This window comes from Sciurus vulgaris (genome assembly GCF_902686455.1).
Source record: "Sciurus vulgaris genome assembly, chromosome: 4".
In the NCBI taxonomy this organism is placed as follows: domain Eukaryota; kingdom Metazoa; phylum Chordata; class Mammalia; order Rodentia; family Sciuridae; genus Sciurus; species Sciurus vulgaris.
The window spans coordinates 55,181,220-55,208,432 of record NC_136464.1 but is presented as its reverse complement, the minus strand read 5'-3'; the positions used below and the strand labels follow the sequence as shown (position 1 = coordinate 55,208,432).

At 38.0% G+C, this 27,213-nt stretch overlaps 1 protein-coding gene across 9 annotated transcripts in view; it reads right to left on the bottom strand.

The window, feature by feature from the left end:
• ASCC1 (activating signal cointegrator 1 complex subunit 1) overlaps positions 1-27,213 on the bottom strand; it is a 106,897-nt gene that overhangs the window by 74,223 nt on the left and 5,461 nt on the right. For all 9 annotated transcript variants that reach the window (XM_079137110.1, XM_079137114.1, XM_079137115.1 and 6 more), the window contains exons 4-5: positions 22,782-22,879; positions 20,261-20,439 (exon numbers count right to left, since the gene is read on the bottom strand). In XM_079137110.1, coding sequence (XP_078993236.1) covers positions 20,261-20,439; positions 22,782-22,879 — 277 coding nt within the window. The remainder of the gene's footprint in view (positions 1-20,260; positions 20,440-22,781; positions 22,880-27,213) is intronic.

The window sequence follows — 27,213 nt, the reverse complement described above, 5'->3', positions numbered from 1 at the left end:
CTTTTACAAAGGAAAAAAAATCATCAAGTCAAAAGAAACAACATACTGGAAGAAAATAACAAAACATGTCTCAAGATAAAGGGCTAATAATATCCCTAACATATAGGAACTTTAAAAAAAAATCAATGATTCAAACATGGAAAGATGTGCAATTTCACTCTTTAAAAAAAAATAGAAATGAAGTCAGGCACAGTGTAATATAGCTATAATCCCAGTTACTCGGGAGGCTAAATTAGAAGGATCACAACTTCAAGGCCAGCCTGGGTCACTTAGTGAAACTTGACTTGAAATAAAATAAAGGGCTAGAGCTGTAGCTCAGTGGTACAGCAAGACCCTGAATTCAATCCCCAATACAGGGGGAGACAAAAGGACAGGGGAGAACTAGTGAACAAAATATTCTTCATTTCTCAGTTTTCAGCAGATGTTGGGTGGTAAGAACTACAGACAAGCCCTGAATTTTTTTCTTGAGTTCTTTTTAGGTGTATTTCTTGTGGAAGTATGGGAAAAGCAAATAAAAACTATTTTATATGCATCATGGGACTGAGCAAATGAGTAAAGATGTTGTTATTGTGGAGGGAGGGACATACAAATACAGAATGGAGGAGAGCAAGAAAGACCTTGTGGGAATGAACTAAGATGGGGCTAACTTTGTAAACTCTGGATTTCTAAAATGTATATGCATAAATATATACATATGTAAGTGCATGTGTGTACATATAAACATGTACATTTGTATGTATATACATGTACCTATACTTCCTGATCTATTCTACTGAAAGGGCTAAAAGAAAAGACAGCCTCAGTATACCCAAATTCTGGTCTCTGGTGCCACTTCCTACTAAAAGGAACCTGGATTTCATGGAGAAGTGGCTGATTCCAGGGCTGGGGCAGGGAAGATAATCCTGGAACATCTTGTCATACCATAAAGTATGGAAATGCCAGGAGAACAAAAACAAAAAGGAACCAGCTTAAAGGGGCCCCCATTGGTTAAATAAGAAATAGTGTGAGCACTGAAATAATTAGCAGATGTACAAATTTCATAAGATATTTAAAAAGTAAAAATATGTGATTCTTCATCAATAATTGATAAAGATAGGTAACAGATGAGAAGAGAGGGTTATTTTTACTGCAGAATACTGAATGTTAAGTGATAAACAGAAAAAACACTGGCTGGGTATAGCAGCACTCGCTTGTAATCCCACTATTCTAGAGCCTGAGGCAGGAGGATCACAAGTTCAAGGCCAGTCTTGGCAATTTAGTGAGACGCTATCTCTAACCATTAAAAAGGCTGTTAATGTATCTCAGTAGTTAGAGTGCCTCGGGTTCAACCTCCATTGCTGCAAGAGGAAAAAAAAAAAAGAGAAGGAGAGAAGAATAGGAAAAGGAAAGGAAAAGAAAAAATATTGGAGTTGGAAAATCATAACTCTGCAGATACACAGCAAAATTCAGGCAAGAATCATTACAGAGTACTAAATCTAAGGGAAAGTTTTATTGAGTAAAATTGCCTAGTCTTAAACATCTCCCTACAAATTGCTTATGGGTTGAAAGGAAAACTAGAGGTAACTATACATGAAGAAATTAGTCAATCCTTTGAGCAGATGGGCTCAAAATTATCATTACCAATGAAGTACATCATAAAGTGTGAGGAGATTTCTTCACTTATGCAGTACTCACACAGATATGCACAACCTAAGTCTACTCATGAGGAAATATGAGAAAAACCCAAAATGAAGAGAAATGTTCCAGATTCAAGGAAACTAAAGAGAAAAGATAAGTAAATACAAACCATAATCCTAGACCTGATCCTGCAGTAGAGGGGGGCATGCTACAAAGGACATGACCAGATCAATTGACAAAGTTAGAATGTGGATGGTAAATTAGGTAAAACTATCAGTGTTAAATTTATTGAGAACTTTACAGTTATAAAGTTAAAAGACTCCTAATCTTGAGAAGTATATATTGAAGTATTTAGGGATAAATAGCCATGCCATTTGCACCTCACTCTAGAGTTCAAAAAGAAAGAAAATGATGGCCCTCCAGAGCCATATGCTCTCTGTACCCCACTTTGACACAAACGCACAAATGATTTTCTAAACCAGGCACTGTAACACATGCCTATAATCCCAGGGAGGCTGTGACAGGAGGATCACAAATTCAAGGCCACGTGGGCAACTTAGTGAGACCCTATATCAAAATAAAAATATTTTTTTTAAAAGAGCGGGGGATGTAGCTCAGTGGTGGACCACCCAGGGTTCAAGCCCTAGTGCAAAAAAAAAAAAAAAAAAAAAGTTTTTCTAAGGCATCTTTGTGGATACACATTTGAGTAATAGAACAAAACTAAGGATGTGATGTTGTAAAAGTCAAGACATAAATGTCTTTCAGGGTATGCAGACAGGCAAGATGAGGAAGTGTGGAGTAACAGGAAGGTTAAATATCCCAGCCTGCACACTGGTTATAAATGTATTCATTTATTTCTGCATAGTCTTTTCTTTTTCTTTTCTTTTCTTTTTTTTTTCTTGTGGTACTAGGTATTGAACCCAGGGATTCACACTAGGCAAGCACTCTACCACTGAGCGACATCTCCAGTCTTTTTTATTTTGATACAGTCTCACTAAGTTGCTGAAGCTGTCCAAGAATGTGCAAAGACCCTGCCTCAGGCTCCCAAGTAGCTGGGACCCCACCCAGCTTATCTTGTGTTATATTAAAAACAAAAACAAACCTCTAAGTGCAAATGTAAGAGTAAAGACAATTTGTTTTCAAGTTTGAATCTCTAGAGTCACTGTTTTTCTTTGCTCAGAATATATCATATTTCTGCCACAAGCCTGTTCAATGAAATAAAGACCAATATCAAATTCTCTACTCCAGGGGTTTAATTACACTGGGCCCTGCTCCAAGTTCACCATTATTCGAAGCTGGAACTATTTTGCTCCATTAGGTTGGCCACCCAGGCTGGCGCCTGAAAATTCTAATGGTATTGACCTTCTACCCAGCAGAAAGAAGTAAAGAATGAAGTAACAGAAATTTCCTGGGGCAGATCTGTCAAGATGAATATAAATATGCTTCTTTATGGCTAAGTTATAACATCTCCAAGCCTCAGTTTCTTTATTTGCTATATAAGGGGAGGGGGAGCTTTTGCATCTAAAAGCTACCTCCACAGAAAACCTATATGCAGGCCTAAGTCAGAGAGAGTTCAGAACTCAAGGTCATGTCCTGACTCAGCAGTCCTAGGTACAATCAAACTGTAGCTTATGATTTACCACCAGCAATCACCACATCATCACACAGGCCCTTCCCTGATTTCTCTTTTAATCCAGCACTCTGGGATCCACTGAGGCAGAACTGCTGGCAATATAATTCTAAAAATGTCAAGCTTGTGGGGAAAGTCAATAGAGAGTAGTATGGATCAGTTAACCATGGAGCATTCTCTCTGCTTCCTTAAAGCTCGACCACCCTTTCACACAGATGGGAACATAATGTAGGTGCATCTGCCAGGGCTGTCAGCAAGCAATAGGGAAGTGTTTCTTCAGACTTAGACCATAAGGTCATGCTCCATTAACATGATGTTAAGAAAAGAACTTCTAAGAATCTGATCCAAAATGTAGCAACCAGAATGTAAATAATTTATAGCACTCTGTTTTTGATGGTACATGCTGACTGCCAAAGACAAAAAAGAAATAGTAATCTCCAAGTTATATACACACATATCATCTTTTAGGAATGCCCGTATAACAAAGGTCTGTGCCCTAACCTGAAATATAGTCTTAGGTTTTTAATTCCAACTCTTGTTACAAACCAGTCATAATTAGGCAGGTCATTTCACTTTTCTAGAACCGAGTTTTCTCCTGTATAAAATAAGGGAGATGGCCTATTTAACCTCTAAGTCAAAGGTCCAACGATTTTTTTAAAGTAGTCCCACAAAAATCCATAAAAAGGACTGGGGAGATAGCTCAGTTAGTAGAGTGCTTGCCTTGCAAGCACAAGGCCCTGGGTTCAATCCCCAGCACCGCAAGAAAAAAAAAAAAAAATCCATAAATAAGTCTGCTAACAAAACAAATTTTAAAGGATTCATCAATCCACTTCCGGATAGTCTATGTAAAGAAAAAGAGGAGCCAGGCAGCATACACCTGTAATTTCAGCAACTTGGGAAGTTAAGGCAAGAGGATATCAAGTTCCAAGTCAGCCTCAGAAACTTAGTGAGACCTTCAGCAACTTAAGACCCTGTGTCAAAATTAAAAATGAAAGGGCGAGGGGGGGTAGCTCAGTGGTATAGCCCAGGGTTCAACCTGAATAATAGAGGGGGAGGAGGAAAAGGGGAAGGAGGAGGAAGAAGACGAAAAGAAAGAGGAAGAGGAGAAGAGAGAGGGGAGGAGGAAAAAGAAGAGGGAAAAGAGAAAATAAACCACAGCGGTTCTTCCTTTTGCCCATTATATTTTCTTTTCCTTATTATTTCATGGCCAAATTCCATAAAACCACTTCTGGGCAAGAGATATAAACCTCATTCGCATAAGAAAGTTAAATAAGGCAGAGTGGTAAATAGAGCATTTGGCTTTGCAACCAGACAAGCCTCTGTTCAAGTTCTAACTCTGCCACCTATCAGCAGTTGACCCAAGATGAGTTACTGAGATGCTCTGAAACTCAATTTCATCCTCTAGAAAGTAGCTCTATTTCCATATCAGGTGTGTTCTGAGAATTAAATGAAATACATGTGAAGTCTCTGGCACACAGCGGTATGGAATAAATACAGGCATTCTCTTCTTGCTTTTTAAATGACTATGCAACACTAGACAAATACTATCTTTTCTCTCATTTTAAGCAACTCTGGGAGCTAAACTGGGCTCTGCTGACTCATTTCCATTATTCATCTCAAATCAAGATAACTTTGATTTGAGAGCCACTATGTGTTATTAATGAAATACTTTGTTAAGTTGTATAAAGCTTCAGGAAAAAAAAGAGTTCTGAGTCTTCTGGCTTAAAAATTCTATCATTCAGACATAATTACAAGAAAGCAGAGAGTTTCCTTACAACAAAGGACAAATATTCAAGCATCACCTTTTCTAATGACCAGAAAAAAGAACTTTCTAATGCATTTTCTAAATCTTTACCCATCACAGAGGAGTAAACGGCACCTCTTTTCACTAGGATGTACCCACTTACCTTCCATGAACACAATGAAGACTTAAGCCTACTTTTATCAAGCCTCAAAAAATTGCTTGAAAGCAGTAGTTAACAATGCACTTACTAACCTACATCTATTCCCCAATACTGACACTGATTACTCTAACTTTTGTGATAGGTACAACCAACACCTAATCTAAGGTAGATTCTTAGCTGCCTCCCCGACCCCATCCCAGTACTGGAGATCAAACCCAGGGCCCTGTGGATGATGCTAGGTGTGCACGCCACCACTGAGCAACATCCCTAGAACCTCAGCTGCTACTTGATGCCATGTTTTCCCTTACCTCCATGCTATAATCCATGGGATTATTACAAGTTCTTTTTAGTATAACAAATATTATAATGAGTATAATACCACCTAACACTTATTCAGCACTAGCTATGTGTCCTGCTCTACTCTAAATACCTTAAACTCATTAACTAATTCACTCTTCCTACTAAAACTATGATATAAGTAATACTAGTCTCCCTACTTCAGAGAAGGATTAAAATATCTATGGGATATGTCCCCTCCTGAACATATGGTACACCCTGCCTTCTTTCCTTCTTTCAATAGGCTCCTAATTGGTACCAGCCTCTGGTACCTCACTCCTTAACTCTTACCACATCCTTCACACTGCCTTCACAAGAATTTTTCTACAATGCTTAATTTGCCACATTAGTCTCTGCTTAAAATTCTTACAAGTTCCTTACCATCTATGGAAACTGTTCAAATATAAGACTTCTCACAACATGAAGGCCATCTACCTTTCCACTCTTAACTCCCACCTCCTCCCTAGTTATCCACTTTCCAGTCTTAACAAACTCCTCACCCTTTCCTGAACGCTCACAAGTGCCAAAATGCTCCTCACTACCCTTTGCTGGCCTGGCACAAACTCCTATCCTTCCTTCAAGACTTCCTGCAGGTGTCACCTCCCTTAGCGAGCCTTCTCCAACACTACGGTCTCTCCTCTGGGTAACACTGTACTGCCCTCTAATAGTACTCACCTTACAATACTGTGAACTATTTCTGGAAGAAGTCTATTTCCCCCATGAAAACTATGGGAACCTTAAAGGCGAAGTCCACTGTTAGTACATAATATGTATGTACTAAAATATGCATCTATCGGGCTGGGGAGATAGCTTAGTTGGTACAGTGCTTGCCTTGCAAGTACAAGGCCACAGGTTCGATCCCCAACATCACAAAAAATATATATATATATATAAATATATATATATATATATACACATCTATCAACCTACATTTATTCCCAAATATACTAACTTTTGTGATAGGTACAACCAATGCCTAATTCAAGGTAGATTCCCAGCTGCCGCCACCACCCCCACCCCAGTATTAAATCGTCTACCTAGTATATGGTATGCATTTAATAAAGTATACAAATGAATTAAAAAACAAAAACTTGCTCATAACTACAATCTCATCCAAATGGCAAAATACATAGATCTTTTAAACATCTCCTTTTCTTTCTTTTCCACCCAACATCAGAACTCAGGAGTTTCAATTTTTCTTACGACCAAAAACAATTATATCATCTTCATTCTAAATGAGTTCATAAAGATACCTACAAATCCTGCAATTCCCCTTATATATGAAGAATCCTATATTATACATTAAGTATTTATACATAATTTTCTTCTTCAGTAAACAATCCTAACTACAAAAAATAATCCCACCTGGAGGAGTAGAGGTGGAACCCAGACCTATCAGCCATTTCTGCTGGTGTCAGCCTCCACATTACAATGCAAACAGAATTATGTAGTCTCTGGAGTTATAACCTATTCGGGTTCTCTAACAGCCTGAGAAGTCCCCTGTTGCTTCAGACAGATCTATAAGCCTTCAGAATGCTCCACCACACAGTTTTGAATTACTGCTTTTCATTACTGATGCGCTCTCTGCTGAACCCTGCTGTGAGATAAAGTGGAATTATAGCAGCATTACTCGCTATAGGATGATTGAGAGATACACAGGGTTGTAATATACTTCTTGAACCTGCAGACAGTGAGACATCTTTGAATCTTAATGTGACAGTAGAAAGCGTGATAAAATAAGATGCAGTTTATCTGCAGATCACAGAGATGAAAAACACTTTACCAATGTCTGTGAGCAGCCAAATTCCACATTAAATACTCAGGCTTCAGGAACTGAAGCGCAGGGATCACAGTGATAATGTCTGTAGTCAAGTAACATTTCTTATATAACTGATGAGCACAAAGGAAGGTAATTTCAGGAAATGACTTTTACAAAGGTATATTCAGTTTCCTTGGAGTGTCAAGGGTGAGGTCAAGGACAAGCATGCCACAAAGAGGGAAAAGAGGCCAGCTACTTGACAGGAAGAAAAGTTCAAGGAAGTGTGATAGAAAGGTAGGATGAGACTGGCAGTAGAAGAGGTGCCTACTAAAACAAAAATGTGACCTTCACAACAGAGTTAAACAATGAACATTTAAAGCTGTGCTAAGCAGAATTCTCACAATGACCCCAGAAAACCTTTGCCCTGATAACCTACCCCCTCTGATTGTGGGTGGAATTTGTGAATGTGACATCAATCCTATGATTAAGTTAAATGGTTCACCTAATCTTAAAGGAGAACAATTATCTCAATAAGCCTAATCCAGCTATCTATATCTAGTGTGTGTGTGTGTGTGTATAAATGATATTATAAATAAATACACTATAAAAAGCTGAGTCTTTGGTTGGTGGCAGAAGTCACAAAGATTTGAGAAACTGTAAGGACCTGATAGAAGCCGGGGTGGCCATGTGTCAAGGAAACAGGGTCTTCACATCTATAGGCACAAAGGTAGATGTGGTGGCATACCCCATAACCACAGCAACCTGGGAGGCTGAGATAGAAGGATTACAAGTTCAAGGCCAAGTTCAACAACTTAGTGAGGCCCTAAGCAACTTAGCAAGATTCTGTCTCAAAATGAAATATAAAAAGGGTTGGGGATGTGGCTCTGTGGTAAAGCACCTCTGGGTTCAATCTCTAATACCAAAAATTTTTTTTTGAATTTTTTAATTTACAGCCTCAAGGACCTAAATTCTGCCAAAACCCCAAATGAACTTAAAAGTGATTCTTCTCCAAAACCTCCAGATAACACACTGGGCTACCCACCCAGAATTCAGCTTTGTGAGACCCTAATCAGAGACCTCGGTCCAGCCCACTGAGTCTTTCGAACAGAACTATAGAACTAATACAGAACTGAGAGGTGATAAATGGGTATTCTTTTAAGGCTGTGATAATTGTGGTAATTTATCATGTAGTAATGGAAAACTCAAAGGGCAAAGTACAAATGTAAACAATAACTGGTATTTCAACATAAGAATCTTTCACCTCAGAGAGTCCCGAAAGTACTTGACTTATTTGATATGAGCTATAAAGGAGAAGAACGTTCACCCTCTCAAAAAAATAAACAAAAATAATATTAATTTTTTAAAAATTTTAGGCCAGGCGTGGTGGCACACATCTATAATCCCAACAGCTCAGGAGGCTGAGGCAGGAGGATCTCAAGTTCAAAGCCAGCCTCAGCAACTCAGCAGGCCCTCAGCAAATTAGCAAGACCCTGGGGATATGGCTCAGTGGTTAAGCACCCCTGGGTTTGATCCCAAGAACCAAAAAAAAAAAAAAGAAAATGAATTTTTAGAAGATGAAGAGTCTTGCCTTTTTTAGTATTGAACCAGGAAGGTTGATATCCCTAAAAACAAAAGTCCTTAAATAATATCCAATCCACACAACATCTCTTTTTAACAATTAGGAAAACAGGAAAAGACTGGAAGTCAAAACACCCAAGCACAAGAGCAAAGCGCTGCTGTCCCTTTTTAAATTCTAAAAGACTGCAAATTATCACACAATTCTAATCAAGCTTAGTCCCATGTGAAAGTATCTGCTAAAAGATTGGTGTAGTTGGTTGTCAGACAAGCAACCATCAAAATATCCTCAATTTAAACAGGATATTTTTTCCGATTCAGATAAATTTTCCTCAGTGACTGACAGGATATTATCATACTATAGGTTTGATGAAAACATAAAATCTAGAGCAGATACTGGATCCCACCCAACTCTGCATCACCTCCTCTAACACTGGCACACACTAGCTGTGGCACCTCTGGCAAGCTGCCTTCTCTACACCTCATTTCCTCATCAGTAAACTGGGATAAAAATACCTACCTTTTTAGGTATGGGCTGAAGATTAAACAAAATAAACACTGGAGGCATTTAGAACACTATCTAGCACAATGCACACAAATAACTATTTGCTATTGTACATATATCACTCGATTCTGACTGAGTGAATAAAATTACTGATAAAGTCAGAATCATTTATATCATTACACATTAACAAGCAGAAAAAAAATGCTTACATAGCAGCATTCCTCATAAAATCCCAGAACACAGAACAATCCTGTTTATCAGGTGAAAGATGCCAGACACAAAAGGCCACATATTGTATTACTCTATTATATGAATATTCAAAATAAGCAAATTCACAGCAACCAAAAGTAGATTAGCAATTGTCAGAAACTGGGGGAAGAGCTCAACCAGGAGTGACAGCTTAATAGATATGAGCTTGTTTTCAGGTGATGAAAATATTCTGGAATTCGATAGTGGCAATGATTACAAAATGTAGTGAATACATCAAAAATGTGAATGTACCTCAATAAGAAAATGTATTATAACTTTTCCTTTTACCCACAAAGAATTAACTCCTACAGTGTCGCTGGCTCTTTGCGGTACAAAATCCGTGGATATTTGTCACCGCCTGCAGCAATAAGCACGGGTCTTATGGGTGGTGGACTGGAAACTGAGCCACTTCTATCTCTGGGCTGCTTCCCTGCTTGCTTGTTTATAGAGGATAGAGGAAATGAGGTTTACTTGCTTTGAGAGGAGAGAGAGAGAGAGAGAGAGAGAGAGAGAGAGAGAGAGAGAGAGAGAGAGAGAGAGAGAGACATTGCTTTCAGAGAGAGACTTTGAGAGAAGGACAGGCCTTACTTAGAGCTTAGAGGAAGAGAGACTTGCTACGCCTCACTTAAGGTCTACTGCTTCCCACTGGTGCGTCCTGCATCCTGTGAACTAAGGGTGCGTCTACCTAAGGTGCTTTAGTGATGCGTCTCAGTTCTCCGCTCTGCGATCTGCCTTCCACCGCTTTCTGCTAGCTGCTGTTGTGCTATCTTTTCTTTCTTCTTGCCGCTTCTTTCTGCTAGCTGCTGCTCCGCTGTCTTTTCTTTCTTCTTGCCCTATTCCTGCTAGCTGCTGTGTTCCGCTATCTCGCTCCGCCTACGCTTATATCACCTCCAGGAGGCGGAGAGTAGGGCCACGCCTTTTACACAAAGATTAGGCCAGATACTAGAAGTCCGAGCAGGCACAATTAGGAGTGCTCGAGAACACATGCGCATACATTGTGTGTGTGGATGATAAATCACCTGAGTGTGCTTATGTCAATTAACCTCCTCGCTGCCGATGTGATCAGGCACCATTCTGGCATCGTCAACATGGCACAGCCCCCAACATATAGGACTTGTCCTGCTACGATCAATAACTAGAAACTAGACAAAATGTAAAAAGTAAATGGTTTCAGATATTGGACACCATACATGGCCAGACTGTGATCCCTAAAACGGGAAATAAACAAACTGGGCCCCAACATGGCTTTTTGCAAAGAGGCAACTTTCTGACAGTGGCTCAGAGTGGAGAACCAAAACAAAGCCTACTTAGTGGCCCCAATGAACTTGGGATGCTAAAGCTAAGAAAATTTGCAGGGCCAAAATTTGCAGGAGAAAGCCATGGGGGGCGATGAGAGGGGGAGAAGGGATCCAGAAACCTACATAAAGGTCTCCCTAAGACTTCAGCTAAGCCAAAGCACAGTGGCTCATAAATGTAAACCAAGCAACTCAGGAGGCTGAGGCAAGAGGATCTCAAGTTCAAAGCCAGCCTCAACAACCTAGTGAGGCTCTAAGCAACTCGGCAAGACCCTATCTCAAAATAAAAAATAAAAAGACCACACATGTAGCTCAGTGGCAAAGGCCCCCTGGGTTCAATGCCCAGTGTGGGAAGCCATCCTTATCCAGCAGAATCAGACGAGGCTGAGCCTCGGGACACAGAGGTCTAACTTCTAGGAACTGGCAGACAGGCCTGTCCCAGATTGCCGAGGAGTATGTGGCATTGTGGGAGTGGTTCCCTGCTTGGTTATCTGATTGTTTACCTGAGCAAATTGGCTCCCACAACTCCACCTCATCCTGTTTATCACAGAAGTCCCTCCCATTCCAGACCCCTTTACCTGGGCAACTATAAATAAAAGACATTTGGGCTACTCCACATTGTTAGAGGTCAGATCTCGTATGGCCCGACCCATCATGCCCCCTCCCATTTAAAAAGAGTATTGGCTCTTGTATGTTTATTGATTAGATAAGTTTATGGGTAATTAATTGATTTATAGCCAACATTGTCCTCCAGCAGTCCTCCTTTTCTCATCCACACAGGACGTGGCAGCCACAACCCAGTATTCCCCCGACCGAAAAACAAAAAAAGACTTCAGGTGAATAACAATCTGTACATGCATAGGGTAAAATCTATAATACATATAAAAAACAACTATCAGGGAGCTGTAAAGTAAAAAATTCCCAAAGCTCAAGCCCAGAGAAACACTCAAGTTCCCACCAGCCAAGGTGGAGAGACTTCTTACTCAATACACAGAGCACTGTATAGAGACTCCAAGAGGGTCACACCTTAGTAATGAAGCTAAATGTTTCTAAAAAAGACTACTCTAGGTCTATCCTCCAAAAAAAATTTTTTTTCACTCAATAAAATAAATTTGCAATGTCCAGCATCCAGTAAAAATGACCAGATACACAAAAAGCAGAAACATGTTACCAATACTCTGATGAATAATCAGTCAATAGAAACAGACCTAGAATGATAGATAATGGAATTAGTAGACAATTTTTTTTTTTTTAATGTGTGTCGTACTGGGGATTGAAACCAGGGCATTTATATATGCTAGGCAAGTGCTCTACCACTGAGTTATGTCCCCAGCCTCAAAGATGACTTTAAAATAGCCATGGCTGGGGATGCAGTTCAGAGGTACAGCATTTGCCTAGTACATGCAAGTCCCCGGGTTTGACCCACAGCACTGGGAGGGAAAAAAAAAAAACAAAGTCATTATGAATAAACTCAACTATTCAAAGGAAAACATGAAGATACTAAGGAAAGAAGAGAAAAAAAATTTTTTTTAAAAAATGGAGCTGGGCACAGTGGCACACTCCTATAATCCCAGCAACTTGGAAGGCTGAAGTATAAAGATCACAAATTGGAGGCCAGTCTCAGGAACTTGGTGAGACCCTGTCTTAAAAAATTTAAAAAGTAAATAAATAAAAGAAAGAGCTGTGGATATAGCTCACAGGTAGAACCCTCCTGGGTTCAATGCTTAGTACCCAAAAGGGGGGAAAAAAAAGTATCATACAGAACTTCAAGAGATTAATATATATATATATATATGTGTGTGTGTGTGTGTGTGTGTGTGTGTGTGTGTATATATATATATATATATATCCTGTTGAATGGGATTAACAATAAATTGGATACTTAAAAAAAAAAAAAAAAATCAGTGACCATGAAGACATAGATACAGGTACTATTCAAATTGAAACAAAGATTAAAAAAAAAAGTCTGGGAAACAAAAGGACAACTTCAGCAACCTGTGTACCAATTTATCAAGTAGTTTAATATATATGTGCTTAAAGCTCAAAAAGAGAAAAAAGAGAAAAAGATATCTGAAGAAATAATAGCTGAAAATTAACCAAACCTGAAATGCCATCAGTGAGACAGCAGATGAGAAAGCTCCAGGCCCTCATTCCTCCACAGAAACACCAAATAAACAGAACACACACCAAATTGCTTTTGTGAGAACTCTAGAGACCAGTTAAGAAGTTGCCACAACCAAACACACATCTGACCAAGAAAAAGTCACACTTAAAAATAGTAGGGAATTCTGGGGCATTTTCACTCACCCTTGCCCCACCTCATCCCACTAATAAGAAGTTGCCCTACTTCCACCCTCAGGATGAAAGCAAAAAAGAGTAGAACCTGCCCAATGTTTTAAATCATTTAAGGTCTGCTTGAGAACTGGTTTCTGTCTTCGCAGACTCAGAGAGCTACTGGAACTCCAGGGCAGAGAGATGGGAAAGATGGCATGTCTGGATATTGGCAGTGGGAGGCACCATGGTGTGAGAGAGCTGCAGACCTATGAGCATCAGGGGGCAAGAGACTACAAGCAGAGGATGCAACAGAAATCCTATGGTTCCAAGAAGCCGCAGAAGGAAGACTCAATGATATCTCAATGACATTTAAAAACAGCCACATGGTAAGCATGGTGGCACATGCCTGAAATCCCAGTGGCTAGGGAGACTGAGGCAGGAGGATTGAAAGTTCAAAGTCAGCCTCTGCAATTTAGCAAGGACCTGAACAACTTAGAGAGACCCTGTCTCAAAATTTAAAAAGAGCTGGGGATGTAACTCAGTGGTTAAGGCCCCTGGAGTTCAACCTGATACCAAAAAAATAAATTAAATTAAATAAATAAATAATAAAATACAAGCAGTAATACTGCACAGGAATTTAAGCAAAAGCAGGCACAAAAAGACCCAGAGAAGATACAAATTCAGGAAAGGTTCAAGATACATATCTGAGATGATTTAAGCAGCAAAATTATAAAGCACAGCAATAAATTATAAGTACTTGAAAAAAGAAAAACTCATGAAACAACACCAATAATAAATAGAAAATTTAAAAGTAAGGGAATCCAGGTATGGTAGTACACACCTGTAATCCCAGCAAGTGGGGAGGCTGAGGCAGGAAGACTGCCATGCCTGAACCAGCCTCAGCAACTTAGTAAGACCCTATCTCTAAATAAACTAACAAAAAGCACTGGGGGTGTAGCTTAATGGTAGAGCTCCCCTAGGTACAATAACCAGTACCAAAAAATAAAAAAATTTTAAAAAAGAGAGGTGGGGCAGGGGATGAGCAGAGAAGGATCTGGGGATATAGCTCAATGGTGTGTGCTCAGCATGTTGAAGACCCTGGGATCAGTCCCCAGCACTGCAAAATAAATAAATAAATAAATAAATATGGGAAAAAGAAGGTCACCTTACATAAGAGTACAGAAAGTTGAATACTAAATATGGAGTGGAACTCCAGAATAAGAAAGTGATCATTCTGCAATCAAAAGGGTATAACTGCATCAGGCAAGAATCATCTATGGATGCTAGACCCAGGAGGAGATGTTGATCAAGATAAAGATATTTGCATGGCCTTCAGTATCTCCCTACTGACTGCCTGTTAGTTGCAAAGACAAAAATAAAACATTGTCATTATACTTAGGATAAATTAGGCAATATCTTCACTCAGTGTAACATCACCTATGAAAGACAGATGATTATTATGTGTCCCTAGATGTGATAGCCTGAGGACACATCATCATCTATACAGAACTCTACTAAGAACACATAACTTTAAGTTAAACATAAGAAAGCATGAAATAAACACAAAATTTAGGGAAAAAAGCTGAAGGGGACTATATTCTTTGAAACTGTTAATTGCATAAAATTCACAAAGGCTATGAAAATGTTCTTGGTATAAGAAGATAATAAGATGCCAGGTATGGTGGTGCATATCTGTAATCCCAGTGACTCAGGAGGCTAAAGAGGAAGATCCCAAGTTCTAGGCCAACCTCAGCAACTTAGCAAAGCACTGTTCAAAACAAAAAATAAAAAGGGGATTAAGATGTAGCTAAGAGGTAAAGTACCCATGGATTTAATCCCTAGTTACACACACAGAGATTAAAGAGACTAAAAACTACATGCTGTCTGGGAGTGTATCTCAGGGTTCAAGGACTTACCTATCCTGTATGAGAACCTGGGTTTAACCACAGCACTGCAAAAACAAAAACAAAACCACTACATGCACTGCCTGACCTGACTCTGGACCTTGTACTAGATGAGAGAAATGCTATAAAGGACAGTATTAGATCACACTGGCATTAACATATATGGGTATTCCTTATACTATCTTTTACAACTTTCTATAAATTTGAAATTAGTTCCAATGTGGGTTGGGGGGAAGAAAGATAAGATTATAAACAGAAAACAAAGAATGACCACAAATTTCTTATCAGAAACTAGCATAAACAATAAAAACCCTCAAGTCAAAAAATGGTAGGAAATATAAGGGGGTAGGCCTAACCAGGCGTGGAGGCACATGCCTATAATTCCAGCTACTTAGGAGGCAGAGGCAAGAGGATCACAAGTTCAAGGCCAGTCTAGGCAACAAAGTGAGATCCTGTCTCAAATAAAAAATAAAAAGGACTAGGATGTAGCTCAGTGCCAAAGCACCCCTGGGTTCAATCCCTAGGCCACGCTCACACACACACACACACACACAAACACACACACACACACACACACAATAGGAAGAGGGAGAAAGATAGTAGATTTAAACCAACCCATAGCTAGAATACATTAAATGTAAATGGCCTCCATTTACACTCCAGTTAAAAGGCAGAGATGTGAGAAAAGATTTTAAAACAAAAAAAATATATATCCAAAACCAATATGGATGTGATCTGTAAGATTTTTTGCACATAAAGGTACAAATATGGTAAAATAAAATGAATGGAAATATATATATATTAATAATATGTAGATACTAGTCAAATGAAAGCTAGAATGGCTATTAACATCAGACTTTAGAATAATGCAGAGCTAAAGAGGAACATTTCATAATTATAAAAGGATCAATTCTCAACAAGAGAACATGAAAAAAGTCAATAGATTGAAAAGAGAAAGTGAATTCACAATTACAGTTAGAGATTTCAACCCTCCTCTCTCAGAAATTAAGAATTAATTTACTTAATTAATATAGTTACAGAAGACACAAATGATCACTAAGCAACTAGCATGAACTCTAAAAAGGTTATAGAACACTGTATGGACTGTAGTTTTGTTTCACTTTGTTTTGGTTTGGCTTTTTTGATTTTTGCAATACTGGGGATCAAACCCAGGGCCTTAAACATGCTAGGTAAGCTCTACCACTGAATTAGGTTATGAAGATGGAACCTCATGATGGGGATTAGTGCCTTTATAAGAAGAAAAAGACACCAGAGCTCCCTTCCTCTCCAATAATCCCTTTGCCCCACCATATAAAGATGTCCATCTGCAAGCCAGAAACCAAACTAGCCAGCATCTTATCTTGGATTTTCCAGCCTGCAATATTGTGAGGAATAAATTTGTTGTTTAAGCCACCCAGTATGTGGTATTATTGTTAAAGCATCCCAAAATGAGTATGACAAACACCTGACTTAAAAACATCAGAACATACATGTTTTTCAAGGTACCTAGAACGTTTACCAAGAGAGATCATATTCTGGACCAGAAAATAGGTCTAAATGCATTTGAAAACTAGAAAAACAAATAGAATGCTATCTAATTAGGAGAATTAAATTAGAAATCAAAATTAAATATGAAAATCTCTACTTCTAAATAACAGATTAAAATAAGAATCACAGATATATTAGAAAATATTTTTAACTACATGAAAATACAACATATCCAAATTTGGAGGATGGATCTAACATGCAGAGAGAAAATAACAGCTTTAAATGCCTACACTAGGAAGAAATACTTCATATCACTGATTTAAGTTTCTACACTAAAAAGGAAAAAAAGACCAAATTAAATACAGAGCTAAGCAGAAAAAATACAATAACAAAGATAAAAGCAGAAATAAATGAAATAGAAAAAAAAATACAGAGAAAAACTGATAAAATCAAAAGTCAGTTTTTTCAAAAAGGACCAATATTGTTGATAAGCATCAAGACAGACAATACGGGAATAAGAGCCAGGCACTGTGGTGCACACTTGTAATCCTAGTGACTTGGGAGGCTGAGACAGCAGGATTACACGTTCAAAGCCAGCCTCAGCAACTTAACAAGGCCCTAAGCAACTCAATGAGAACCTGTCTCTAAATAAAATATATATTTTTTAAAAAAGGGCTGGAGATGTGTCTCAGTGGTTAAGCACCCCTGGGTTCAATCCCTGGTACCAAAAAATAAATAAATAAATAAGAACTAGAATAAAAAAGAGAGGATACAAATTACCAATAGCAACAATGAAAAAAGGGATATCAACAATGAGAAAAGGTTTTTTTTTAGACGCACAAAAAGCATGAACAATAAAAAAAGAGAAAAACCACTGGAATCCATCAAAATTAAAAATTTCTGTTTTTAGCCAGCAGTGGTGGTGCATACCTGTAGCCCACCCCATCTACTTGGGAGGCTGAGGTAGCAAGACCACTTGAGCCAATGACTGTGAGGTCTGCTTGGGCAACATAACAAGACCCCATCTGTTCCCCCAAAAAAGAGTTATGATCCTTTTCCCATGTCTTACATAAGGGAATACAGAGAACATCCCTATTTTAGAGATGATAAAACTCTATCAGAAATGTCAGGTGAGTTTCAGAGGAACCAAAACAGACCAAATGCAACATAGGAAACAACTGCTACTTTTATGAACAAATATATGTTCTTCAAAGTTTCTAGAAGGAAACTCACCTAAATTGGAGACCTAAGTTTAAAGTACTCCTGGAAAATGCCTACAAGTTTTTATAGCCATCTGCTGTCATCCTAATATCACTAAAATCCCTTCCATATAATGTAGATAATGGTCCCTTACTTATTTCCTCTTCTATGCTGTACTTATTTCCTGCTGTTATCAGGACCTGATGTAAAAGCAAAAAAGCAGGCCCTGTCAGTATGCAGTCTTCCTGAAAGCAGGAAGGAAGTACTTCAGACTGATTAAGGCCAGCATGACATTTATAGTGGACAACCTCATTCAGGCCAAATTAAAGTAATCTTTCCAATATTGTTCTGTGTCAGCCCATGCCAGCAGCCAAAAGAAAAAAAAAAAAAAAAAAAAAAGGAGAAAATGAAAAAGTGTGCATACATATATACAAAGAGAAAAAAAAGACTAATTTATTTCAATTCAGTTGTCTCATATTAGGTATCTGCTACATTCCAAAGAATATTCAACTGGTGAGTATTTACAAGGTAAAATAATTTCAAAATTTACAAGCCTCTGCCCACCAAAAAATTAGCAGCCTATATTGACACTTCAGTACTCCTGATCTACCCAACCCTCCGTTCTCATCAAGAATAAAATCATCTTGCCTTTTTTTTTTTTTTTGGTGGGGGGAGGTGGGAAGGATACCATGGATTAAATTCAGGGGCACTTAACCACTGAGCCACATTCCCAGGTCTTTTTTATTGTGTATTTAAACTCAGGGGCACTTAACCACTAAGCCACAGTCTCAGGTCTTTTTCATTTTTTATTTAGGGTCTTACTAAGTTGCTTAGGGTCTCACTAAATTGCTAATGCTCACTTTGAACTTGCAATCTGCCTGCCTTGGCCTTCCGAGTTGCGGGGATTACAAGTGTGTGCCACCATGCCCAGCTGAAATCATCTTGCTTTGAGAAATGATGCTCTGATGATTCACTAATAACATCTACATTTCTCTATATATTAGAGCATTTGACTATTAGATATGAACATATTTCAGCACCTAAAAGCCATGTTAGTCATTTAAAAATGGGTTATACAAGCCAGGCACAGTGTAATGCCTGTAATCCCAGCACCTCAGGAAGCTAAGGTAGGAGGATCCCAGTTCAAGGGCAGCTCTGCAACATAGCAAGACTGTCTCAAAAATGAAAAATAAAAAGGACCAGGGATATAGTTCAGTGGTAAAGTGCCCCTAGGTTCAATCCCCAGTACCAAAGGAAAAAACCTTATAAGAATGATAATACCGAGTATCAGAAAAAGTAGCAAGAGAAACTTAAAAGAAAACTAAAATTTGGAATATAAGGTTCTATAAAATTTCCTAAAGGTAATTCAGATGTATATATTTTAAAAACTCAAACACAAATACTCTTTCTGTAGAATTTAAGTAAGGAACTGAACAAAATGAATGGAGATTACTCATTACAGCAAGTATTTATAATAATGAAAAAATAGACAGTAAAATAATAGAAACAATAAAACAAATGTTAAACAATTATATATCTATATTATGGAATAGTTAATTACACACCAGACTTGGGAGGTTGAGGTGGATTACCTGAGTCCACAAATTTGAGCTTCAGCAACATACTGAAACTTCATCTCAAAAGATAAAATCAATTCATCTGAACAGCTAAAATTATATTACGTTATTTTAATTATCACTGTAATAATTTCCTACCTGGTCTCAAAAGGTTAAAAATTAAGGTTTTTGTTCAATGACAAAATAATGTTCATGATAAAAACGCAGAATACAAAATCAGGTATAAGCCAAATGTTATCTTTTAAATATGAGTGTACACACACAAATATAATATTACAAAATATATGCCACAATACCATCTCTCAGAGGTAGGTTACAGATGATTTTTATTAGTATTTTTTGTATTTTCTATAATAAACTATATTGTTTTCATACTTTGTTTTTTAATTTGATGAACTTTTTTCATTGAGATGAGGTCTGTGTTGCCCAGGCTGGCCTTGAACTCAGATTCTCCAGCTTGTCAGTCTCCCAAGTAGCTGGAACTATAGGCATATACCACCATGCCCATCTTAACTTTATTTTTTAAATCAACTAAAACTATATTCAAAAGGGATTTTAAAATTTGATTTTTAATCTGAATTATCTGCTAATATTATCCTAGTCATAAGCACTTCACTGTTCACATATGCATGACAATTTTTTTCTCTTCAGTAGTGGGAACTGAACTCAGGGTCACATCCCAACCTTTTTGTTTTGTTCATTCCAATTCTGAGACAGGGTTTCACTAAATTGTTGAGGCTGGCCTCAAAATTCTGACTTTATTGCCTCAGTTTCCCAAGTAGCTTGAGATTATAGGCAAGTGCCACTGCACCCAGCTCTCAGAAACAGTTATGTTTCATGGTGAGAGAAGAGATTTGTATCTTCATGCTTATTTCAATTATGAACCATTTTTATACTTTTTTTATTTTGACTTTTTCTTCTAACTTTTTGTTTTGCTTACTGCTTACCATGCAGCACTTTTCCAGCACTTCTTCCTGGAACTTCAGGAATCCTTCTTGAACTTCAGTTTCATTGAGGAAAAATGCAAGAAAGTGAGTGAAGGGCTGTTTTCTTCTAAAAGTGTCCAAAAGAACATCAATCCGAGTTCGGGCTGAAATTACACCATTTCGATGCTGACCAATGATCACTGCAAGCAAAGAAAACAAAAATGGAAACACTCCAAGGCCCCCAGCTTGGGAGAGAGATGCCCTCTTGATACAATCATCTCTAGGCAACTAAAGAAGGTTCTGAATGTGCATACACATCTGAACGGGGACAGTGCCAAAGCTAAGAAAACAACTAATAAATTCAACCTAAGCAGAATGAAGTTTAAAAATAGAGGAAGTTTGGACAGGCATGGTGGTACACATAATCCCAGCTACTCAGGAGGCTGAAGCTGAAGGATCACAAGTTTGAGGATAGCCTAGGCAACTCAGTGAGACTCTACCTTAAAAGAAATTTAAAAAGGGGGATGGGAATTTAGTTCAGTTGTAAAATATTTGCTTAGTATGCATGAGGCCCTGGGTTCCACCCCCAGTATCAAAAAAAGAATAAAAGAGTATCTTTAAGACCAACAGACAAAAAAAGTAGAAAAATGAGTTCAAAACCTACGAAGCAAACCTGAACACATTGCTAACAGGCAAGTAAAATGGTATAGCTGATACGGAAAAGTTTGGCAGGTCCTTAAAAAGGTAAGCATAGGGCTAGGGATGTAGCTCAGTGGTAGAGCACTTGCCTAGCATGTGTGAGGCACTGGGTTCGATTCTCAGCACCACATATAAACAAATGAAGAAAATAAAGGTCTATCAACATCTAAAAAAGACTTTTTTGAAATTAAGCATAGAATTACCATATGACCCAGCAATTCCACTCCTAGGAACACCCACCACAAGAAGATGTTCAATCAGGCACAGTAGTGCACACCTGTAATCCCAGTCACTCAGGAGGCTGAGACAGAAGGATCACAAGTTAGAGGTCAGTTTGACAATTAGCAAGACCCTGCTTAAAAAAAAAAAAATTAAAGGGCTAGAAGTACAGCTCAGTGGTAGATCATTCCTCAGTACCAAAAAAAAAAAAAAAAAAAAAAATTTTTGTTAAACTTTAAAACTTAAAGAAAAAGTCAAGTTTTTATACTTAGAATTCTAATAAAATGAGTATTTATTTTAATAAAAGTCCTTCCAAGATGTTAAAAGTTCTTATACTAGAGTTTGTTTACTATATCAAAGGACCAGGGAAAACCAGCACTGCTGCTCAATATGGGAGCCCAGAGGCAGAAAGCTAAATTAAATAGAAGTAAATAAATTAAAAATTTGGTTTCTCAGTCATATTTCAAGTACACATAGTCACATGCCAAGGGCTGCTGTTTTGGACAGGGTAGACGTAGAACATTCTGGTCATTGAAGAAAGTTCTTTTCAACAACATTACTCTAAAGGCAACTGCAAGTATCTGTCAAGGTAATTATTCTTACACAGAACAAAATGAAAAGAGTATTTATAATTTTTTTTTGCCAAAATGTAATACAATTTGAGTCTTTATGGAAAATGGATCACTAGCACTGGGCATGGGGACATGTGCCTACAGAGCCAGTACTGGGGAGGCTGGCTGAGCCAGGCACATCACCAAAGCCCAGGGAGTTTGAGATCAGCCTGGGCAATGTAGCAAGACCCCATCTCAAAAATAAAGGAAAGAAAGGAAAAGAAGGAAATGGATTACTGGAGGCTACTGCCATCTTTGAAAAAGCCTTGTCATTTTAGAATGAGTTTTTCAGTATGTTGTCCCTACAGTGCCCCTCAAAGTCACTGAAAACAAAAGTCTGGGTCCTTAATTCACATTGACACTTGTACAGATACCCTGTGGCTTGATTTATACTCACAAACTGTTTTTGCTCACCTGAGCAATATTTGAAACAGATTATGTTATCTTAATCTTATGATTTCCTTCCTGGTCTACAAGAGTAAAAATCTTACAGAGAACACATATCTAAAGGGTTGAACTTTGTTTCATATTCTCTTACCTCACTGGTTTTCTGTAGCTCTAACTTGAAACAATTCACAAATTCCATTTCAAGCTACCAAAGCATTAAAAAAAATCTAATACACAAGGAAATCTGGAAGCTTCATTTTATCAGTGCATGGTCAAGTATAAAGTCAAGGTACAGGGCTGGGGTGGTAGCTCAGTGGTAGAGCTCTTGCCTAGCATGTGTGAGGCAATGGGTTCAGTTCTCAGCATTACATATAAATAAACAAAAATAAACGTCCATCAACAACTAAAAATATATATTTAAAAAAAAAAAAGTCAAGGTCCAGGTATTAAATCTAGATGAGGCTGTCTACATCTCATCTCATTTGGAAGATTGACACTGATATATCATAATAAGGCCAATAGCTACTGGACCCCAGAGAACAAAGTCACTAAACATCTCAGTTGGATTAATTACTCCATTCACATGCAAAAGTGATTATAAATGCAACACATATACTGAGTCTCACCAATTTCCCCATCTTGTCCAGGCTTAGGAATGCTAATAGAAGTTTTGGTCTCCATTTCTATTTTCTTCCTAGTGTCCCCTCTCTTTCCAACTATATGCCTGTAATTAAAAAAAAAAAAAAAGTAACAGAGGGAATTAAATCAAAATGTTCCAAAATAAGGAATCCCAGCTGTTTTAAATTCTGTGTGACCAAAGATACTTACAAAAAAGTCCTTTAGTAAAAGATCAATTTTTGAGAGAAGAACATGCTATATTACACTCATTGGCAAAATGATGCCCTATTGCTAACTCAAGGTGTGGATGGAATAACCATGCCCAACGCCTACCTGTTTGCTCAAATATGATTCAAAATCTGGGTCTGCGGTGCAGTGAAATGAACTCTGGCATAATCTCAAAGGGCACTTTCAGCATTCAATGGGTCTACAATTTGAGGGAGGAAAATCTCATCCATTTTGGAGAACAAATTGACAACATTATGATTTCATCCTAAGGGAATTATCCTCGATTTATTAAATAAGGGTAAACAGCTTAGCAAAAAAAACAAGATTCACCATTCAGGATAGATTCAAAAGCACAAAGAGCAAACATATGACCTGAAGCTGAATTCAGAACATCGACATGTTTTATTTGGGAGATCTCATCTAAAATATACATATTTGCAACTTCTTGAGAAAAACTAGAAGATTTGACAACTCAGGGTAACAATAGGCTGCAGCCAATCCTCCAGAACCCGCCTGAGGAGGGGACATGAACTATCACAATCCCCATCATCCCCTACTACCTTTCACCTACCTCGCCTCAATCATTTACTGCCTCGTTTACATTACTTGTCTAGCCTCCTAGTATAAATAAGTCTGACAATCTAGGATTATCTTCTGGAGCCATAATAATTAGATGTGTTAAAGTGAATTAGATCATGGATCTTAAGAGAGATGTTGCAGAGTCTATAAAGCACTAAGAGACCATTCCCCAGGACCGTAAAATTAAGGGAAAGAGCTTGCTATTAACATTATTTCAGCTTCTATGATTTCATATGATTTCATTACACAACCAATACTATGGGTAACTTATATCTAAAACTATCCTGGGGTAAGGGCTGTTGGGAATTGAACCTGGGGCCTCGCGTATGCTAAGCTACACTCTTTTCTCATTTGTTTTTACGTGGAATAACCAAGTTTAATTATTTCCATTAAGATCTACTCTTTTTTAATTATAATTTGTTCTTTTTAGATTTACATAACAGTAGAATGTATTTTGACATATCATACACACATAGAGTAAAACTTCCCATTCTTGTGATTATACATGATGTGAAGTTACACTGGTCATGTATTCATACATGAACACAGGAAAAGCTATGTCCAATTCATTCTACTGTCTTTCCTATTCCTATCGCCCCTCCTTTCCCTACTCTGGTTTTTATTTTGTTTTGTGTTTGTTTTCAAATAATATATTAGGTTGTGGATGTAGTTCAGTGGGTAGCTCATCTAGCACGCACAAGACAGTAGGTTCAATCCCTAGCACCACAAAAAAGAAAAAGAAAAATAAAAATGAAGAACTTGTTTAAAAAGAGGATTGAAGTTTCTTCAAACAAGCTCCCATTTGTTGGTATGTGGCTAGCAGACATACCTATCACAAACTGTAGTTGGCTCAAACTGTTAATAATACTGTAGGCTTCAGTACCTTAAAAAAGGAAGTGGATGGGCTGGGCATGGTGACACACACCTGTAATCCCAGCAAATCAGGAGGCTGAGGCAGGAGGATCACGAGTTCAAAGACAGCCTCAGCATCGGCAAGGCACTTAGCGACTTGGTGAGACCCTGTCTCTAAATAAAATACAAAAAAGGGCTGGGGATGTGGCTCAGTGGTTGAGTGCTTTTGAGTACAATCCACTACACCAAAAAAAAAAAAAAAGTGATTGAAGTCAAAGAGGCTTTGGGCAAGTCATTTAACCATTCTAGGCCTATTTTTTCCCTCACAAAAATAGAGTAAATGTGGTAGAATATATGCTTAGCATGTGCAAAGTGGAGTCAATCCCCAGAACAAATGAACAAAAAAAACAGAGAGAATAATACCGATAACATAAGATTATTGCAAAGATTAAATGTGATCATATATGAAAGAGCTTCCCAGGAACGCCACAGGGCTCCACACAGTCCATGATATCCTTGTTAAGCCTATGTTAAAAGTGCAGTCAATTCTCAAAAGAGGTTTACCTGGAAGTCTAAAATATTCACTACAATAATACAGATAAGCATTGAAAAGGTAGCTCCTTGGTTGAATACGTAAGTGGAGATTCCTACCAGATCAAATGGTTCTCAGTCTTGGCTACACACTGGAATCATCTGGGGCAGGGGCTTCAAAAAATAATGATGCTTGGATTCCACTTTCAAAGACTGATTTAACTGGTCTGGGGTGCACCTAAGCACTGAGAGTTTTAAAGTTGCCTGGGTGATCCTAAAGTGCACCTGAGGCCGTGAACCACACCATTAGATTATCCATGGACAAGTGTTGCCATCATTAGGTTTTGATTATAAATTAGTTTGGTCAAATAATTTCTTCCTTGACCCAAATTAGCCTACGGAAATGATTTATAAGCAATCTTCAGACTGGGGTTGTGGCTCAGTGGTAGAGCGCTCGCCTAGTGCATATGAGACACTGGGTTCGATTCTTAGCACCACATAAAAAAATAAATAAAATCAAGTTATTATGTCCATCTACAACTAAAAATATTTTAAAAAATAGAAAGAGAGAGAAAGGAAAGGAAAAAAAGGAAGAAGGAAGGAAGAGAAGGACGAGAAGGAAGGGAGGAAGGAAGAAAGGGAGGGAGGGAGGGAGGGAAGGAGGGAGAGGAAGAAAGAAAACATATCTTCCTAGTAGGCTGGACAGATGGTACGTACATGTGTTAATTAATTCCAACTAGGGAGGCCAAGGCAAGAAGATTGCAAGTTTGAGGCAAGCCTCGACACCTTAGTGAGAGCACATCTCAAAAAATAAAAAGGACTGGGATGTACCTCAATGGTAGAGCATTCCTGGGTTCAATTGAAAAACAAAAAAAAAGAAAGAAAAAATTTTCCAGTAAATATTGTCTATTAATTAGATTTAGCATAGCCAACATCTAATCTAATATGCAAGTCATCTAGTATATAATGAGAATTCAGAATATATGAAATTCAAAAGATCACATTAGAATCAGGTTTCTAAGGAAGTTTTACACAACTTAGAGGTAGCAGACATACTAAGACACGTTACACTGATTTGGTCAGGACACTGAGTCACAACTTTGTAAAATTATGTTTCTTAGGGAAAAATGTTATCATAGCTTGAGAAGACAGTAAGGACTCAGGGTTAGTTTTAGTTTCCTATTGGCTACATTCCAGAATTTGATCATTAATAAGTATTTCAAAATGCTCTCAAGGTTGATGAAAATGAAATATTTGCTGATTGGAGATTAAATATATGGGACTGAGGAGATAGCTCAGTTGGTAGAGTGCTCGCCTCGCAAGCACAAGGCCCTGGGTTCAATCCCCAGCACCGCAAAAAAAAAAAAAGAGATTAAATATATGATTCCACATTTGTAGATCTCCTCCTAAAATAGATCTATTTCATCTAATAAAACACAGAAAAACAATAACAATAACTTATGGATGTCATAGACCAGTCTATGCTCAAAGGCGTAAGCCCAAAAGTCAGCCACATAAGTTGACGATATTCTATTAGTGGTTAATATGGGACAGAACATGGGCAAACATGCAGACAAACAAGCACAGACTGCAATGATCACAAACTTCCAAGCCATTTATAAAGATGATCCTGGGGCTGGAGGTGTAGTTCTGTGGTAGATGCCTGCCTGGCATTCACAAAGCCCTGTGTTCAAGACTGCCAGCACTACAAAAAGAAAAAGAAAAGAAAACCCTTGAAAAATCATAGCAATCTTTCATAAACATTAGGAGTTAATTGATTAGACACGTTCATTCCCTCAAGAAGCTTCCCACCTAGAGAAGGAGACATCACATAGCACACAAACAAATACAAACACAGATTGTGATAAATGCTATAAAGGAAAAGTAGAAGTGTTATGCTAACAGTAGAGAAATCAATGCAGATGACAGGAATGACTGATGTTAAAGCAAGCTTCCCTAAGGAAGGAGAATGTAACTGGGTGAAAAAGAGGAGGATTCTAAGGCAAAAGGAACAGAATATGCAGAAGTTCTAAGGTAGAAAGGAATACAGCACATTTGAGGAACTGAAGAACACCAGGTGGGTATCAGTCAAAGCCAGGGAAAGAGTGGTGTGAACTGAGAATAAAAAATGAGGATTCCCCCTAGGTCATGCTCAAGATTTTGGCCACTACTGTAATGGACTAGAATTCCATCTTCAACGGAAGGTCACTGATGGATTTTAAACAGAGGTGGTAAAATAATCATATCTGT